At 33.1% G+C, this 19198-nt stretch overlaps 2 protein-coding genes across 8 annotated transcripts; one reads left to right on the top strand and one right to left on the bottom strand.

Moving 5' to 3' along the window:
- The first annotated feature begins 5305 nt into the window (after positions 1 to 5305).
- LOC114166687 (B3 domain-containing transcription repressor VAL2-like) lies at positions 5306 to 12675 on the top strand. 5 transcript variants are annotated; one of them, XM_028051451.1, is made up of 13 exons: positions 5306 to 5602; positions 5736 to 5871; positions 6857 to 6938; positions 7075 to 7176; positions 7545 to 8182; positions 8320 to 8416; positions 8538 to 8712; positions 9368 to 9444; positions 9516 to 9941; positions 10785 to 10834; positions 10994 to 11137; positions 11228 to 11295; positions 11541 to 12675. In XM_028051451.1, the coding sequence occupies exons 2-13, from the start codon at positions 5759 to 5761 to the stop codon at positions 12317 to 12319; spliced, it is 2751 nt and encodes a 916-aa protein (XP_027907252.1). In that variant the 5' UTR covers positions 5306 to 5602; positions 5736 to 5758; the 3' UTR covers positions 12320 to 12675. The 5 variants fall into 5 exon arrangements, with proteins under 5 accessions (XP_027907252.1, XP_027907251.1, XP_027907254.1 ...); XM_028051450.1 differs by having other exon boundaries at positions 5306 to 5625; XM_028051453.1 differs by having other exon boundaries at positions 5307 to 5625; positions 9624 to 9941.
- Positions 12676 to 13258: 583 nt separating this feature from the next.
- LOC114165876 (serine/threonine-protein kinase PCRK1-like) lies at positions 13259 to 17439 on the bottom strand. Of its 3 annotated transcripts, none has more exons than XM_028050492.1 (5): positions 17142 to 17439; positions 15456 to 16342; positions 14772 to 15029; positions 14418 to 14537; positions 13259 to 14081 (listed from the first exon to the last, which is right to left on the bottom strand). In XM_028050492.1, the coding sequence occupies exons 2-5, from the start codon at positions 16284 to 16286 to the stop codon at positions 13485 to 13487; spliced, it is 1806 nt and encodes a 601-aa protein (XP_027906293.1). In that variant the 5' UTR covers positions 16287 to 16342; positions 17142 to 17439; the 3' UTR covers positions 13259 to 13484. The 3 variants fall into 3 exon arrangements, with proteins under 3 accessions (XP_027906293.1, XP_027906292.1, XP_027906294.1); XM_028050491.1 differs by having other exon boundaries at positions 15456 to 16326; positions 17142 to 17438; XM_028050493.1 differs by lacking the exon at positions 17142 to 17439 and adding an exon at positions 16448 to 16921 and having other exon boundaries at positions 15456 to 16326.
- Positions 17440 to 19198: the final 1759 nt, after the last annotated feature.

Raw genomic sequence — 19198 nt, 5'->3', positions numbered from 1 at the left:
TAACATTTATTTGACTTGAGACGAGTTGGACTAGGTTTAAATGGCTCCTAGTCCAATCAAAACTAGGTTGGGCCTAACTCAATTCATTATAGGTTAAGTTGAGTCAATGACCTAGGTCTAATTAAGCATGCCCCTACTCAAGTTGAGTCGAGTCGACCTAGGTCTAGGTTGAATCAAGCTGGCTTGAGCTTGGTCGAGCAAAATCTGCTTACGTCGATTGATCCGAGTCGATCTAGACCCATGTTAAGCCAAGTTAACCCAAACCCAAGTTTGAATTGAGTTGACCTGAGTCCAAGTCAAGCCAAGTCAAGGGTAGGATCATTCAACTAAATTACGTTAAGCCTATGTCTAGTCAAGTTCAACCAGGCCTAGCTTGGTCTGGGTTCAGGTCAGGTCGGGCCTAAGTGGGACCTAGAGAAATCACGATAAATTTGGCCAAGTCAAGTTGTGTCGAGATATTGGATCAAGGTCATGATGTCAAACTGAGTTAAATTAAGTCGAATCGATCCAAACTTAGGTTGACCCAAACTACCGATATCAAAATATGAATTTAAGAATAAAAAAATTTCAAATTCTCACTCTTTAGGTGAAATTTGAAACTCTTTAATTTTAAGTAATCTATTTACACTAAAAAAATATGAAATTTTAATTTCTTTCCAAATTCCTTGACCAAACAACAAATAAAACATTTTAAATTCTTAAAAAAATTGAATTATCCTCTGAAAATGTTTTTACCAAACATAAGGTTAATATTTTTTTTAGAGTACAAGGTAATGTTGGTAAAATAAGATAAAAACAAAACTAGATCCAGTGGATTAAAAAAAAATTAACACTAAATAACTAAATAGTTACATACTTTTAAATTAAAAAAAAAGTTAAGAACAATTTTTTATTACATAATCTAATGGAAAATTTTTATTACACAATCTAGTGGTTTCATTGAAATTCATTATTGTTTGTCGATCTAAGTTGTTTTATCCTGTTTTCATTTACCTAAACTAAAATCTTTCGATATAAGGAGAAATTTTTGTTATTATATTAAAAATGAAAATTACCAAACTTTTATAATGTGTTTAGATAAGGTATTTTAAGAATATGATTTAAAAAAATTATGATAAAATATATTATGTGGAAAATAAAATTCGAAAGAAATTAAATTTTTAAAACTTCAATAAAGTAGTGGATTATTTAAAAAAATTAAAGAATTTCAAATTTTACTTAAAAGAGTAAGAATTAAAAAAATTTCATATTCTCACATTATATTTCGATCTTCATTGTTTGGATCGATTTGTGTTTGGGTTGATTCAGCTTGACCTGGACCTAAGTAGACTCATATGGATTTGACGTTGATTAATCCATCTTGGTTTGATATAGCCCCAACTCAATGTCTTGGTCCAACGCAAACTCAACTCGATTTGAGCAAACCTTACTTGATTTGTCTTAGTCCCAACTATGCCTAACCTAATTTGTACCCAGTTCAAGTTTGACCTAACCAAATTTGACTTGATAAGGGCCGAACCCAACTCATGTGAATGTGATTTTGGTCCAACTCGGCTTGACTTGGAACTAGGTCGATTTAGCTCATCTTGGGCTCTAGTTAACTCAGCTCGACTGAGCCTAGGTGTTATCTCGACCTGGGTCAAGGCTTACTCAACTTAACTTGGTTCGAAACTAACTCGACTTGACTTGGTCTTGATCAAGGTAGGACTAACCTAGTTTTCATCAGTCTAGGGCCTACTTAGGCCTAGCCAAACCAATTGAGCATAAGTCAATCCTGACTCAAATGGATATGGACCTGCCTCGACTTAACTATATGTGAGCTTGTTCTAAGTCGACTCGATTTGTGTTTGTGTCAAATCGACTTGATTAGGTCTTGAGCCTACTTGGCTTAAATTGGTCCCAAATCGACTCAACCTAAGCTAAGTTGACTTGACTTTAACCAGACTAACTCAATCAAGCCTTACACAAGATTGACATGATGTTATCTTAGTTAGATATGACTCGATCTATTATTTCATAATTGGGAAAATATTCTCATTTAGTATAAATTAAGAAAAAAATTACAAATGAAAAAATCTTGAAACTTTTTTACAAAAAAAAAAAATAGTATTTACACCTATAGGATGATAATGATCAAAGAAATACAATTTTGTTTGCACATATCGATCATGTTGGAACCAACATAATAACGACAATATAAAGATTTTAACATATAACATGTAAAGCCTATGTGGCTAATGTACTACATGTGATTGACTACATCTTGACCATCTGGACCAAGATGTACTCGGCTTACATTCTGCGGACTTGGACGATACCATATCAACAAAGACAACATCTAGGTGATTAGATCATTAATAGGAGTCAAAGGTAATTAATTAAAGAACATATCTAAAGCATCATTGACAAACTACTCATAGTTGATTAAGGTCATTAATCATATGGACCAAGGGTCATCCAAGTAAGGATCCATAATCATATTATAAATAGAACAATACTCGAGGTAAATTAATCAAACATTTATTATCATTTTTCTAATTTGAGGGTCAAAGTATTTTCTACAAGCACAACCCCGTCTTGGATGGAAAACAACATCATTTGAGAAATTATTGGCTTGAGAGAGTTTGAATTTAGAAGTAGGAGAAGACACAAAGATCCTTGAAAAGTGTGTATTCTACAAAGAATCAATCAAGATGACTACAAAAGATTATCAATATTGATATATATTTTTTAATCTTTAACAATTATTAAGATATATAAATAATTTTTTGTTTAAAATTTAATGATAATGAAATATTTTATTTAAAAGAATGAAATTTATTAAATGTAAATTATCGTGTCCAAATCAAATATTTAAAATAAAATTAATTGTAATATTTTTAAATATCTTAAAAATTATAAAATAATGTTACTACATAAAAAAATAAAAAGAAAATTATATAGAGAAAAAGTAATAATATTCTAATTCACTTTTAATTCATTATTTCAATTGTTTATCTTAATTTTTTTAAAGGTGTAATATAATGATTTAAAAATAATTGAAATAATAAATTAAAAATAAATAAAATAAATAATCAAAATATCATGTAGAAAATATACTCTAGAGAGGAATCTTGGATGAGAAAATTAAGATTGAAATTACGACATAACAAATTTGTTTATATTGGAGGAGTGAAGCAAAGTGAAAGGAAGAAGGTGTGCGCAGCCACAGAGAGTGAGCACAGCAGATAACACGCGTGCCAGATGGATGGAGATAGCTCTGTCATTGTCCTTTACCTGTCCACTCTCTGCCCTCATTCCCCTTTGCGTCACCCTCTGCTCCTTCCTCTGCATCACACTGCACATTCACTTTCACTTCAACACAACGCCATTTACAAAATTATTACATTTTCAAACAACTATCATTTAATTAAATGATTAAATTAAAACATTTATATCAAGATTCCATATCATATCATATGATTTTATTATGTGATGTAAAGATGATATAGTACTGATATAGATAAAAATAATAAAATTGTTTATTTATACCGTCATGTCGGAATGTTAATCAATGTAGACCGGGTCCACATTGAAATGGAAATTAGAGGAATGGACGAAAAAGGACAAACTTCGTTGACCAATGAACACGAGTCCTATGTTGTAACTGGCAGAGGATACTATAGTAATTACGCACACGCAACTGTATCTGAGTGGCGCATTTTGAGGTGCTCACGGTCGCATTTCCCCTATTATACGCTATATTTCTGCGCGTTTATCTGTTACTTTTCATATTTTAGTTTGGGTTAACGTACAACAAATATAAAAAATAATTCAAAAGAAATACATATTGAGAAAATGAGAAAATTAAATTAAATATTGATTAAATAATCATGAGTATAACGGAGTATTAGTGTAATTAGTATGAAATAGTTTAAGTATTATAAAAAAAAAAACATATTTTTCTACTGATTCTGACTCCTATAGGAGAAGTCCTCTCAATGAGACAAACGAAGCTTCATATGCCCTTTGTCTCTTCTATCGAAAAATAAAATAAAAAAAAAAAACGAAACTTCATTTTATCCATAAGTTAAAGCGTATACATTGTTATGCAAATTCCAATGATTCTGATTATTTTCTTGTGTGTTCCGAGTTACTTTTGTAGAGTGAATGTTAAATTGATGCAGATTATTTATAGAATGAAATACTATAATTAACATCGTGGATTTTGGGAACTCCTGAATGTACATATTAGTAATTAGTAGTGTAAATTTTTCATTGAACTTTTATATATATATATATATATATATATATATATATATATATATATGATGCCACAAATCAAAATATAGTCAAAATATTCAACCTATTATAATATCTTAACTCGTATAATTGATAGGATTTTTCATATTTAATTAATATTTTAAAAAGATGAAAACATTATAAAATATAACTTGCTGTAAAAGATAATAGTATGAAAGATGACGAGAGTTTTAATTTATAAATCATTTGTTTAATATAATTCAAAATAAAAGAACCATATAAAAGTGTCATGTAACAAAATCAATTTTATCGTGGTAAGAGACTTTTTTTTTTTTTTTAACACCTTGATATACTTTAAGAATAAGAAAATTACACACTAAAGAATACATTTAAATTTTCATTTTAAGAGGTTTTCTATTTATTGACAGTTCTTGCATTTAAATTCATATTTAAAAAGAAAGAATCAATGAAAATAAGAGTGAGAAATAAAAAAAAATTGCTTTAATAATTACTAATTTAAAAATAAAAAAAAACAACCATTTCTTTTTTTAATTTTTAGAAAAATAAAAAATACTCAACAATCTAGGTTGTTTATGAAATAGAGGATTTTTTTATTAAACTATTTTCTTTAAATCTTAATTTCAGAAATAATATTTAAATAACTATAAAATACAGTATTTACTGCTTAAATTTCTTAAAAGCAATTACTTACAACAAGAAAATTAATAACTTTTATTTTTTTGTCAAGGAAGAAGTTATTCTCATTTAAAAAGTAAAAAAGAAAAATTCTTATTGATAGTAGAGAAATGTTAACGCTGATAAAAAATTAAAAAAATATTTTTACACCCAGGAATCTTCGGTTAATATACTGAATATTATCTGACAAAAGAAAGATACAGGAAAATAAAGAATAACAGTAACTAACCAACCACAATGATATCGATAATAATAAAAATTACAAAAAGAATAATAATTCTAATAATGATGATAAATTAAAAATTAAAAAAAAGGAAGCAAGTGGGGAGTTGGCCGAGTCTTGAAGTATAATCATCGTGCATGCATTTTGGTGCCTCTTTCTTTCTTCTTTCTTATTCTGCATGCACACGCCTCCTTTCTCTCTCTCTGTTTCACCCTCTCTTATTCTCTCATATTCTCTCTCCGGTTACCGTCCATTCAAATCTCTCTCCGGTTCCTCTCCTCTGTTCAGATTCCAACAACGGTGTGATCACACTCGCCACCACTCTTCCACGCGAATGCGAATCCTAAACCTCATCACTCGCGGCGCCCGCACTTCGTGAAGACTTCCGGCGACCGGAACTTCTAGTTACGTACTTCCGGCGACTCGGAGCGGCCACTCGAGGTTCGCTCTCAGGCTTAATTTCGGTACGGTGTGGTCTCCGCTGACGGATTTTGCGTCCGACGTCGAGCGACTTGGTGAGGTGATAGTTAGGGTTTTTCGTTTTGATTTTTCGGGTTTTTGTTGTGTGCTGCAGAGGGCGTGGAATTGGAGTTGAAAATGGAGTCAAGGAGCTGCATGAACGTGGCGTGCGCCACCTTGACGACGATTCGGTGGCGCAAAGGCTGGGCCCTGCGATCCGGCGAATTCGCCGATCTCTGTGATAAGTGCGGGTAATGATACTCTAGATATCGAATCGATCGGTTCGCGTGTGTTGAAATTAACGCTTGAGTTGTTATGGGGTTGTTGTACGGAACACAATAATGGATTTGAACTTTGGAGTAATCTGTGATTTGTGGCTTTGTTGGTTTTAATTGGTTGCTTTATTTTGTTTTTTTTTCTATTTTTATTTTTATTTTTTTTCTTTTAAGTTTAGTTTGAAGTTGCTAATTTAATTTTTTCATAATCTAAAGTTTTGACTTGTGGCTACCTTTTTTCTTCTTGGGCCTCCCGATTTTCTAAAGTTAGTGTAGTGGCGTTTACACGGTTTTATGTTTTTATTTTTTATTTTACTTAAATTGTGTGATGAGTGGATGAAGTTGTCGTAGGTAAAATTGGGTCTCCGAATCTTAGTTGTTGTTGCTGACCAGGGACTACAAGTTATGACGTTCTTTATGGGATATGTTTATGATTTACCGTGTTAAATTTCCTTACTTTTTTTATTAAATGACCAAAGTTTTTTTTTTCTTTTAATAAATGCGAGGTAGCATAAGTTTCCCCAAAAATGGGATAAAAAAATTAAAAGTAAAGAAAAACAGGTAGTTGTATAAGTATGGAATGTCAGAATATAAAGCTTGTGTGAGATGCTGTGGAACTGGGATTTCATCTAGCTGAATATTTATTGCAAAAAACCATCTTGAATTTGAACGTTGCCTCATATTAGATCACATCATATGATAGTTTTATAATAATTTATTGAAATTAATGCATATGCTTCCACCAATTTATTTCACCAACTTTTCATACAAGAATTGCTCTTACGATTTTCATTTTCAAATTTGAACTCTAAGGTGTAAACAGTATCATATTGACAGCGTGTATCCTTTAGATTAAGTATTGGCTTGCATCAATAAGTCTGCAAACCTTCCTTTAATTTATTGGAATTGGCCTTCACTGGGAGACAAATTCTTACTACTGATTTTTTTTTCTCTGATGTAGTACTGCTTATGAGCAATCAACATATTGTGATACTTTCCATTCAAACGATTCTGGTTGGAGAGAATGCACCTCATGTGACAAGGTAGAGTGCTTAAGTATTTGTATTTTTGGTGCATAGTCACAGTGTATATAAGACTGGGATAATTTTTGCTTCCTAATTCTGGTACTTCCAGGTGCTGTGTTAAGCTTAATGATCGTATATGTTCTTTTACCTGCAGCGTCTCCATTGTGGATGCATTGCTTCTATGTCTCAGCTTGAATTATTAGATACTGGTGGTGTAAGCTGTATAAGCTGTGCAAGGAATTCAGGACTTCAACCTGTAAAACAACTTCACCATTTTATTTAAATTACCATTTATGTTCGCCACTATGCAAACACATGAAAATATTGTTCCTTTATTGATTTTCACAACTCCCTTAAATGTATCAATGTATATAATGTTGGATAGAAGACCTTAATTTTGACTGAAACTTGTATCATCATGAGGTTGATAAATTATTTATTGATTAGCCTTTGGAGGTAAATTGAGTGGTCTACGATCTAGAGAACAAATAAAAACTTTGTTATGCAAGCTCTGCAATTCAAATCTGTGCTTCCATAAATAGGTTTGGCATCTTAGATGTATATTTTTATGTTGATAATTTTTAAGTCTAACTGTATGTTCTCAAAATTGACAATTTTTGACAGATTGCAATCAATGAAAAGCCTAATGGTTCCGGGACTTCAAAGGTAATAGATGTCAGTGCGCAGCAGTGCACTTCTCTGGCTAACCAATTAAACTTGAGGGGTATGCAAGGAGGGCATTATGCAGAGAATGGTGGTCTCCGATGCTGGTTCAAGCCTCATAAAGTTGAAACAGATGGGCCTTCTACAGAAATGAAACCAGAAATTTTGCCTTCTGTTGGAGAACTTGGAAGCACTTTGATATCACAATTTCATTTTGAGTCTAATGGATCATCCAAGGCTTCCAAAGCAGAGAATTGTAAGGCAGACACAGAAATACGAGATATATATGAATCTTTGGCACAAACTAATTTAAGTATGACCCTTGCTACTCCCTTAGGAAATTCAAACCCCTTTCATAGTTCTGTTGTTGATGAAAGGGAACAAAGTAAAACATCTTCACTTTTATTGGGATCAAGGTCACGCCATCTTTTACCTAAGCCCCCTAGGTCAACCAGTGGCACAGGCCTAGAAGTAAATGCTGGTATGGTATCCCAGATTCGTGTGGCAAGGCCACCCGCTGAAGGTCGGGGAAGGAATCAGTTGCTTCCGCGTTATTGGCCCAGAATTACTGATCAAGAGTTGCAACAAATATCAGGAGAGTATCCAACATTGTAATTAGTTTGATAAATTATTAATCACCGGCAAGAAAATTATGCAGGTTGATTAAATTATTATTGTTTTGATAGTTACTCTTTACATTAGCATTTCCTTAACCATGATTCATGATATATTCAAGTTCAAATTCCACTATCGTGCCACTCTTCGAAAAGATGCTGAGTGCAAGTGATGCTGGACGAATTGGTCGCCTGGTTTTACCAAAAGCATGTGCTGAAGTAATTTATCCTAGCCTATTTGTTGAACTGCCTAAGTTGTCATTTTATATTAATAAATAATCCACTAAAAGTTATTTTTCTTGACGAGTCTCATAATTTATTGGAGCTAATGATTGTGCAGGCATATTTCCCTCAAATTTCTCAACCAGAGGGCCTTCCTTTACGAATCCAAGATGTGAAAGGAAAAGAATGGATGTTTCAATTTAGATTTTGGCCAAATAATAACAGCAGGATGTATGTTTTAGAAGGTGTAACCCCCTGCATTCAGTCTATGCAATTGCAAGCTGGAGATACTGGTATATTTTACTTAGAATCCCTTAATTTGTTAAATTATCCATTCTTAGAATAGATGAACCACATCGAAACTTTCATTTTCTAAGATTATACTCACTACATGTCTTCTAAAAAAAGGTGCGACTAATCAATATCATTTTCTAAGAATCTTTGCTAATTTTTCACTCACTCTGTGAACTAGTCAATAGCCATACCTAACAGACATTCTGCTTTAAGATACTAACCACAATGGCTTTCCTGGTGTATTTTTGTTTTTTCGTAATTTCCCCTGATTTTTTTTTTCTTAGTATGAAGTACCAGCACCACTTAATGAAATGTTGCTCATGTTTTTGGGGATTTATCTCATCGGCTTTCTTCTTTGTAAAACAACTGATTTCTGTACCATTACTGTGTTTCTTCTTTATGTTCTGATAAAGTACTTGTAATTAACTTCCAGTGATTTGTTTTCCTTGGACAAAGTACCATCACCACGTAACAAAATGTTGCTCATGTTTTTGGGGATTTATTTGATTGGTTCTCTTCAGTGCAAAAAAAAACTGATTTCAGTACAATTACTAAGTTTCAATGTCAACCTGTGGTTGCTTCTATTTTTATTTTAGTTTCATCTTGATATTTTGTTGCAAAAAATTTTAAACATTTTTAATAAAATTTCTGCAGTAACATTTAGCCGTATGGACCCTGAGGGGAAACTTATAATGGGGTTTAGAAAGGCAACAAATTCTACAGCAGTACAGGTAACAGTTACTTTTAGTTCATATACCAAACTCAAACTTTTTGAATTGGCATTTAATCACCTATTAAGCAGGAAACACTACCATCTAATATGCCCAATGGGTCTCATTCAAGTGAAACTTCCTATTCTGGTGTTTATGAGAATCTACCTATATTAAGTGGTTACTCTGGCCTTCTTCAGTCACAAAAGGGATGTTCAGAAACCCACCTAAATGTGCTGTCTAAAAAATGGAACTCGGCTGGTGGTGACATGAACTGGCATAACATTGACATTCCCGAAAGCAGGAAAAGAGAGGGATTGCCTTTGCCTCCTGTGCTGGTTCCTGAGAAGAAAAGAACTCGGAATATTGGGTCAAAAAGTAAGAGGTTGCTTATTGATAGCCAGGATGCACTGGAGCTGAAACTTACTTGGGAAGAGGCTCAGGATTTGCTCCGACCACCTCCTGCGGTTAAGCCAAGCATTGTCATGATTGAGGATCAGGTTTTTGAAGAGTATGAAGTAAGTAAACAATTTAGAAGAAGCTTTCATTTTTATGAATTTCACCCATTCTATTAGTGTGCGTGAGAGGTTAACTTATTGTGTCTGCTATGTTAACTCAGCACCAATTTTAACCCAAATAAAAGTGGATGAGCCTTTCATTAATGAGTTTCTTAATGCATTCATCTTATCCTAAACTCTTCTCTCCAGTTGAGTCTAAATCTAAAGAAGAAAATATGTTTTCTAAACGGTCAGAACTTCTCAAATATGGGTAGTTTAGCATACGTCAGTAGTTGACCTCTACTGATATTTGCAATTTATGGAATTTGTTAATATGGCAGGCTAGTTTGTACTTGTTAAAGTGCCTCTATAGTTTCAGGTTATATAAAGCCTTTGCTTTCAGGGAATGTATATGCATAGGAATAATTCTAGTAAATGGGTAGGGGATGGGCAACAAGAGGGACGAAGGCATGAGTTTGTCAAACTTCAGATTGGGTCAGCGATATAATTAATAGTTTTTAATTTGCTGACAAGTGTCTTAAAGACGCTAGTTAAGAAGCTTTAATATACTTTATTAAATGCTTTCAATTACTTAAAATAGTAAATGTAATTTTTTTTCTATCTTTATCATAATAAGTATTTTCTTTTCATTGAATGTGTTTTTTATTTTCGTTTCCTTAGGTCACTCTTTAATACTCTCCTTTTAAGAAAATTGACTTTTCTTGTATTAATTATCATGATACTACTAACCAATTATTAGGGCTAGCGTCTCAGCTTCACTAATATCTTAATTAGTATACTTATTAAATAACAATAAATTTTATCATAGAACCTGTTTAAGATTTTGCTTTTCAATTCATGCAGGAACCTCCTGTCTTTGGAAAGAGGAGTATATTCGTAGTTCGATCAGCTGGGTAAGATGAATATGTGCATAGAGTTTTTTTCTATTTTATTTGTATGTGTCAGGTTTTTCCTCTCCTACAGTCCCTCCTATTTTCTTTTCTTTTTTTCTATGGAACTTTATGATTTCTTTTACAAATGCCAATTCATAAACTTGTATTTTTTTTATCAAGTATTTCAATTCGGAGTGTGATTGAACTTAGGGTGAATGAGCAGTGGACGCAGTGTGATAGTTGCTCAAAATGGCGGAAGTTACCAGTTGATGTACTAATTCCCCCTAAATGGACATGTGTGGAGAATTTATGGGATCAGAGCAGGTGAGCAGAAGACCTTATAGTACAATACTGCTATGATATTAATACCAATACTTATTAGTCAAGACGATGCTTCTGCATTGCTGTCAACAGGTGTTCGTGTGCTGCTCCCAATGAATTGAACCCAAGGGAACTGGATAATCTTCTGAGGTTGAATAAAGGTATTTATCCATTTGTTGTGTTTTCTATGCTTCCTAGTTACTGCGGACCAATACATACTACTAGAAATGGTTTTTTAGATAAAATTATCTTCGTCCTAGAAACCGGAAAATTTGTAATCCCAAATTGTGCTGCACGAACTCAGATAGTAATTCTGTGACTATTATGAATACATGCTAGCATCTTTTTCCTGTCAACAAATTCTTGATGATATCAAATATACTTAAAATTATTTATTCTGGAACAGAATTCAAGAAACAAAGATTGGCAGCAAGCCAGAGACCAGCCCTGGACCATGAATCTTCAGGACTGGATGCTTTGGCAAATGCAGCAATACTTGGAGATGATGCAAGTGACTCTGGCAGGACACCAGTCGTCACCACCACAAAACATCCCCGGCATAGACCTGGGTGTTCTTGCATTGTCTGTATCCAGCCACCAAGTGGAAAAGGCAAACACAAACCTACTTGCACCTGCAATGTGTGCATGACAGTTAAACGTCGGTTTAAAACCCTGATGATGAGAAAGAAGAAGCGTCAATCGGAACGTGAAGCTGAGATTGCTCAGAGAAATCAGTTAGCATGGCGGACCAAGGAGGAATCAGAAGTTGACAGCACCTCACGACATTTAACTCCAGTTGATGGTTTGGAGAATGAAGTAAGGGCGCCAAGTGAGTTGGAGCCAAGGACTCAAGACCAAGTTGCTGAAGCTGCCAAGGGACAATTAGATTTGAATTGCCAACCTGATCGAGAAGAAGCGCAAACCGGGCCAAATAATGTGAGCATGACAAGTCTTCTTGAAGAAGCAAATCTCCCGCTGGAGACCTACCTGAAGCAAAATGGCCTTACTAGTTTGATATCAGAACAGCAAACAAATTCAGCTTCAAATGTGCAGGCACAGACAACCAACGATAATGAGGGAAGACAAAACGAGGATAGCGGTACGGCTTCAGTTATTCATGAACAGGATAGCAGTCATGAAGAGAACAGTGGGCAAGATAAAGACCAAAACAATTCACTCTCATGAAATCTTACACTTACATTTTTTTTTTCCTTCTTTTTACTCCGAAATTATTTTACAAGAATCGTTCTGGCATTAGGTATAAAATTATAGGAGGTTCTTTTGTATGTCTATATTTTTGTTATTGTTTGTGTCTTGAGAAATATCCCCCAAACTCAATAACCTATATATACACGCAAAAGTTTGTGTTTAAGGGTTGTAAACTAGTGAGGCAAGGAGTAGAAGGTGGTTAGTACCTCCGTGCTGTTCCAACACCTTGTTTTTTGTATTTTTTGTCTGTGTGATAACTCTGAATAAGCATTGCTTGCTTTCTTTTCTGTTATAATGAGGAAGGGGGAGGACGCCTATTTATTTTTGTAGTACGGGTGTTTTGTTTGAATACCCATTTGCATTTCACCCATGCAGCACAACTAATGTCTCTTTCACGTATTTAATAGTGACGTGATTTCCGTAAAAACTACTCCAATTTTACTTTACATAGCTATCATTTTCTGAAGTAGCTTTCTTTGATGTCTCTTTTTTCATATTATTTTAAATAAATACTTACTCTAATTTAAATTCTTATATTATTAACCATGAATCAATTAGATGAGAAAAAATTATTGTTAATGCATTATAAGTTGTAAGTCAATTAGGAGTTAAATGTCGTTTCTCCTATTCGTTAAAAGGATGTACGTTTAGATTTGTTTACAGAAAAGTTTAATTATTGTTAAATTAAATGTACAATAATTACAGAAAATAGAATAATAAAAAACAAAAGGACTTTTAGAAAAATCTGGTTTATTTCGTGAAAAATAAATAAATTAGTTATCACCCTGAAACCCAATCAGGTCAATTTTCTTGTCAGAATATATTTTAGATTTTCTTCTCTTTTTTTTTGCCATGTTTAGTGTTGAGCGAAGAAATGATATTTGAGGGGAAAAAAATAAGTGTAGAGAGGAGAAAGGAACAGAGACAATGCAAATTTCATATCAATATCCCCAGTATAACCAACCTTTGCACTATCTACAAAAAGAACATCTTCTCATGGAAATAAATAGAAATATGGAAGAACCATACCTTAATCTCCTATACAATTGTGTTGAATACCCAAAAAATGACCAAAGCAACAAACAAAATAAAATAAAAATGAACATTATAGACAGTCAAATATCCTTCAACACTACCTCTCCTACACATTGAGGATGGACTTCCGGCTTTCCGGCCTAACATGGTCATCCATGTTGAAAGTGGAGGAACAAGCGCCAAGAGGAAGATGCAATGTGGGCACAGCACACCATCTTGGAGATGAAACAGATGGTCTAGCCACCGGTGCTGTTGAGGGAGAGAAACTCAATGTAGGAGTGAGACATTTGACACCATTAAGACTCGGTGATCTTGACATTTGTTTTGCTGGCTCTTGCAGAGGAAACCAACATGAGTACTTCATATCTTGAACCACTTTGAGATGCTCAACAATGGTTCTCATGGGGGGTCTTTCTGATGGCTCCTTTTGGAGGCATCTTTGTGCAATGTCAGCTACTGCTCTTGCTGCCTTGGGAGGATATCGACCTTTAAGATGAGGATCCATAATCAGCGACAGTCGAAAATCATCGGCCAGGAAAGGCCGGCTCCACTTCACCAAGTTCCTCTCTTCCTTGGGGTGGTGACTATCCACATTCTTTCTGCCAGTAAGTAGCTCCAAAAGAATAATTCCAAAACCCCATACATAGCTCTTTGGAGTAAGAATTCCCCTTTCCAGTGTCTCCACAGACAGGTTTCCAACAGCCTGTGCAATAATAAATTCAAGAACCAAATGAATGAGATCAAAACTTATGGAATACTTTTACATCTCAAATAAGAAGATTCAAAGCTAGAAAATATCGAGTTCAAATTTTTTATTGAGTTTTTTGGTGACGCGCATTCAAAATACAGTGATTTTGATAGTTTAAAAATCTTTTTAATGTATTTCAAAACACCAAAGTTAGTGTTTATTAATGTATTTTGAAGGCACAGCAGCAGCACAGAAAAATACAGTAGAGGATCCAAATTCAAAAATATCATATGAATAGTTCATGGTTCATAAAAATACACATACAGCATTTTAGAGAGTAAATGAACTTACACATGTACTGCTAGAAATCTCTTCCTCGGGAATTCGTCCCACACAACCATACCCAGAAAGCTTTGCACTGAAATCTTTGTCAATCTGTATGTTGGCTGCTGAAAATTCATTATACATCGCCTACAATTAATTCATAGAGGTCCGTCAGCAAAGATATAATTGTACAAGGAACATAGAAAAGTATTTTCTCGTGATATAATTGTTTACTAGTCCAACAGCATTTAATGTGGTCTAAAAGCTACAAGTAAAGAAGGGAGAAAAATAGTGCAAACATGAGCACGGAAGGCTGCTTCAGATTTTTGAATATAAGATATACACTTTACACCAAATTGAACTAAAACAGAAAATTAGTACCTGGAAAGGCCCTTCTTCATGCAAGAAAGTAAGACCTTGTGCAGCACATATGGCAACTTTCATTCGTGAGTTCCAATCAATTGAATGGCCATCAGATCTCCCAAACAACTGCTGGTCCAAGCTTCCATGGTATAGCCTCTCATAAACCAACATCCTTGGTTCAGAACCATCACGGGCATGAAATCCTAGCAATTTACAGAGGTTCGGATGTTGCAAAGATGCAAGGGTATTCACATCATTTATGAATTCCTTCAATCCCTGAAAGATACATTACACACACATAGACCATGTCAGAAAGTTCTCGGCTGCTTTTAAACTTTTGTCTTGGGCCAAAGATCATAAATTTTGAAACAGTAAGAGTAAAACTTTTGACAACTTTCCTCATTTGATTTCAAAATGGTTTGAAAACATTCAAATGTGCTGTGTGAAGTAACAGAGGAAGGAGGACAGCAAGCAGAACAAGGTTTAGAAGCTGATGCTAAATTGTACATCAGATGATAGCAGTTGACAAACCTAAACTCTTTGATGCCCCTCTTAAAATGGTTTTCAAAAGGCATAACAAGATCTCATTACTTCTTTGCATTTGGCAACAGAAGCATCATATATAAGGATGACCAAACATCATTCTACTAGCCATGAGGATACCAAAAGATGAAACTAATAATGCAAAATGCAGAAAAGTACCTGAGTTGAAGAATGAAGGCGAGTGACAGTGGCTTCAAACTTCTTTGCACTTGAAGCATCATCACCAAATGAAGCGCTGTATATGGTAGAAGAAAGACATTCAGACATGCATCGATCAGAAGAGAAGTTGTGACACGCAGCAGCAATCTCCTCAAACAGTAAGTTTCTAAGCAACCCGGTAGGGGGAAGAGGCAAAGGTCCGCAAGCATACACAAGAGGTGTAGCCATTCCCATCTTAAAGCTGACATTAGCCTTCAATGCAGCACCACCACCTTGACGAGATGGAAGAGGCAAAGGTTGTGAATTAGTTGAACAATGATCCTTAACCAACCCAACTCGGTTTTTTGACTCTTCTTGTTCCTCATACTCAACTGTGGCCAAAGCATCATGTTCTGCAGCATCAGGAGCATACACAGAACCAGCAACTATTCCTGATTTAAAGCTTCCAGTAGCTTTCAATTCACCACCACCCTGGTGTGATGGAAGTGGTAAAGGTAGTGGATTAGATGAATGCTGCCCCTTCAGTGATCCCACATTGTATCTTGATTCCTCTTGATCCTCGAACTCGACTGTGGTAAGAGTATCTTGTCTGGCCACATCAAGAGCTGATGGAGCAGATAATGTTCGTGTTCTGTGATTGGTGATTTTGTTAATGGGGTGAGTGGATTTCACTCTATTCCGGAAACTAGAAGGTGCAGATTGCAGGGTACGAGTATGAGTTTGAGGTTCAGGGAGTACTGTAGGAACATGCTCAATATGGCTCACACATTTTGTGTATCTGATTTTATTGATCTTTTCCTTCTTGTGTTTCAGCACAGTGAAACACCCCATCTTCTGTACAGAATTCAGTTGCTGAATAAAATTGCTTTTGCTGCAAAAGAAAAGGCCTAAACAAAGTTAGTCGGACATCAATGGCATCATGGAATTTCTACTTTTACCTTAATTTCTAAGTAGATTCAAGAACAAATGTGTACGGAAAAAATTTCCCTAACCCAGATTTTGTTTTTCTTTCTATTTAGATTCTCTAGTGATCACAACTTGAAACAATGAAATGAATACAGATAGCAATCTCCCATTTCCCCTCATTTTCATTTCCATGTCTCTTTTACACTCATCTCAATTCTCATCACTCTCATTCCCTGCTCTGAGTTACCATTATTACTGGTCAAAGACTGCAAATAAAATGTAAAAGTACAACAGCAGACATCATGAGATTGGATCAACTGGTCCCCCAACAACAGAGCAATTAATCACTTTTATCCTATGTCATTGCTCAATCTTCACAGTAAATATCACAAACGCTTTGTTGCTAATAAACCAAACTACTCTGTTCCATGGAGTTATAAACTCCATGCACCCCATTATTCTCAGAAAATAGCAAGATACATATAAATGCTCGCTCATTCTACTACACGAAAATCAATCCAGATCCATAACATGAAACAAATCTCACAAAAACCTGGTAAATTCATTTTCACAGATTTGAAAACAATTTTCCAGGCCCTGAGATTTCAATCCCACTAGAAACAGCCAAAAACAAACCCCACCCCACCCTAGAAAAAAACAAAGAATAGGCAATGATTCCATGATTCAATTAAAAAACTAAGTAAAACTGCTAATGAATCAAATCAAAACACAATCAAGGCAATGCTTTTAAGATTAAAAGGGAATAAAAAAGTGACCTACCAACAAACTTTGAAACACAAGAGGGTTCAAATCATGAGAATATAGTGAATCAAAAGGAGGGAACTTTAGAGAGATATGAGATAGAAGCTCATGCAACTTAGAGTGAAACTAAAAATGGGTACAGCATGTGGTTGTGCTTGGACCACGAAGAAGGCCTTATGAAGTCAAAGAATGTGAGCAGAATGAAAAAGCTGAGTGGTGGGAAGTGATGTTTCTTTGAAAATGAAGAGTATGTCTGTGGAAATTTGGAATGGTAAAAAACAGAGAATTGGTCTCATACTGGTGGGGAAATCAATGAGTGGTCAAAATGAAAGTGATTCAATTCTATGACCCTTTTTTTATGGAATTAATTCAAGACAAATCTTCACAACAATCACATCACACTTTCTAATCTCTTCTTAACACATTTTTTTACTGTGTATTGAAATTTACAATCTTAACGGATTTCTCTAATGATCACTATTTTTTATTTCAATAGTTTTAGCTAAGGCTAATGATTCTTATATATACATTTATTAAATACTTTTTTTAATCTTCTTCTTTTTACCATATTATACATCCTATAACCTAATAATTTTTTTCATTTCTTTGTAAAAGCATATGAGGTATATTTTTCTTTAACTTTTCTGTAAACATTTTCAGAAATATAAAAAACATTGTATTTTTATTTTGATTTAACTATATTTTAAATAAATCTTATTGAAGATTTTTTTTAATTCTATTAGTAAATTTATGTTTTTTACTCTAGTAAAACTGTATTTTGTCCATAAAACCTTTTTTTTTTAATTGAAGATGTTAAACCCGTCAAATAGATTCTTTTTTATCATATATCTATTCAAGATTTGGATTTTTCAAAAGAATCTCATTAAAAGAACTACAACTATTTATGTTGGAACATATATATATATATATATATATATATATATATATATATATATATATATATATATATATATATATAATAACGCAAATGGACAAGAAAGTGGTCTTACTGGACCCTATATTAGATCAAAAGATATTTTATCCCAATTTAAGAGAAAATAAAAAAAAAACAAAATTTTAAAAACTTTTAAATAATACATATTTCTTAAATGTTAAATAGCGTAAATGAATTTAATTTCAATTTTTATACGTAGTTATTTGATATATAAATTCTTATATATATATATATATATATATATATATATATATATTGATAAATAAATATCACTTCATTATTTAATTGTAGTTATTATATTTAAAAATGGATAAATGCATAACTTTACCTAATCTAAATTCATTTTAAGTTACAAATTTAAATTAGTTTATTTCAATTTAAATTGCCACTTTTCTTTTTTTCAATTTGATTCAACCCGTTTTAGATACTACGAATATAGATCCATTGAATCGGCCTTTACCAAATGTATACTTTATATTACAAGTGTTCATTTGATATAAATTATACCTAAAGTGTGTATAAATTAAATATATTTTTTAATTATTTTATTTCCATTTAAATTGCTTTTTTTTTTTTTAATTTGATTCAACTGATTTTAAGTATATTATATTAGAAGGTGTTCATCAAATAATTCTTTTAGGTGTTCATCTAATAATTGTTTTTAGAAGAGAGATTGATAAAATTCACCACCAACTCCTCATGAACAAACATATTTTCACCTTCACCTAAATACCTTATAGTTTAACTTTATCGTCAACACATCTCCTACTTCTAATTAATTAAAGAAAAAATAATTATAATTATCATATCACGTTAGATAAAAATCAAACAACAAAATGCTTAAATAAAAATAAAAAATATGTTTTAATTATTTAATAAAATAAAAACATTTAATAAAGACTCGTTTGAAAATATTCGACTTTACATAACTTTTTTAAACATGTAATATAATAATACTGTAAAAACTTCCTTATACCGTGAGTAAATATATTATTTACTCAATTTTTTTTAATTTTTCTGTTTGTTGGCGTTCTATATTTAAATTTAATATTATATATATATATATATATATATATATATATATATATATATAATAAAAAACTGTAGCTGCCAAATTTGG

Source organism: Vigna unguiculata, chromosome 10 (assembly GCF_004118075.2).
Source record: "Vigna unguiculata cultivar IT97K-499-35 chromosome 10, ASM411807v1, whole genome shotgun sequence".
Lineage (NCBI taxonomy): Eukaryota > Viridiplantae > Streptophyta > Magnoliopsida > Fabales > Fabaceae > Vigna > Vigna unguiculata.
The sequence above is the reverse complement of the archived record's forward strand: the minus strand, read 5'-3'. Positions and strand labels throughout refer to the sequence as shown.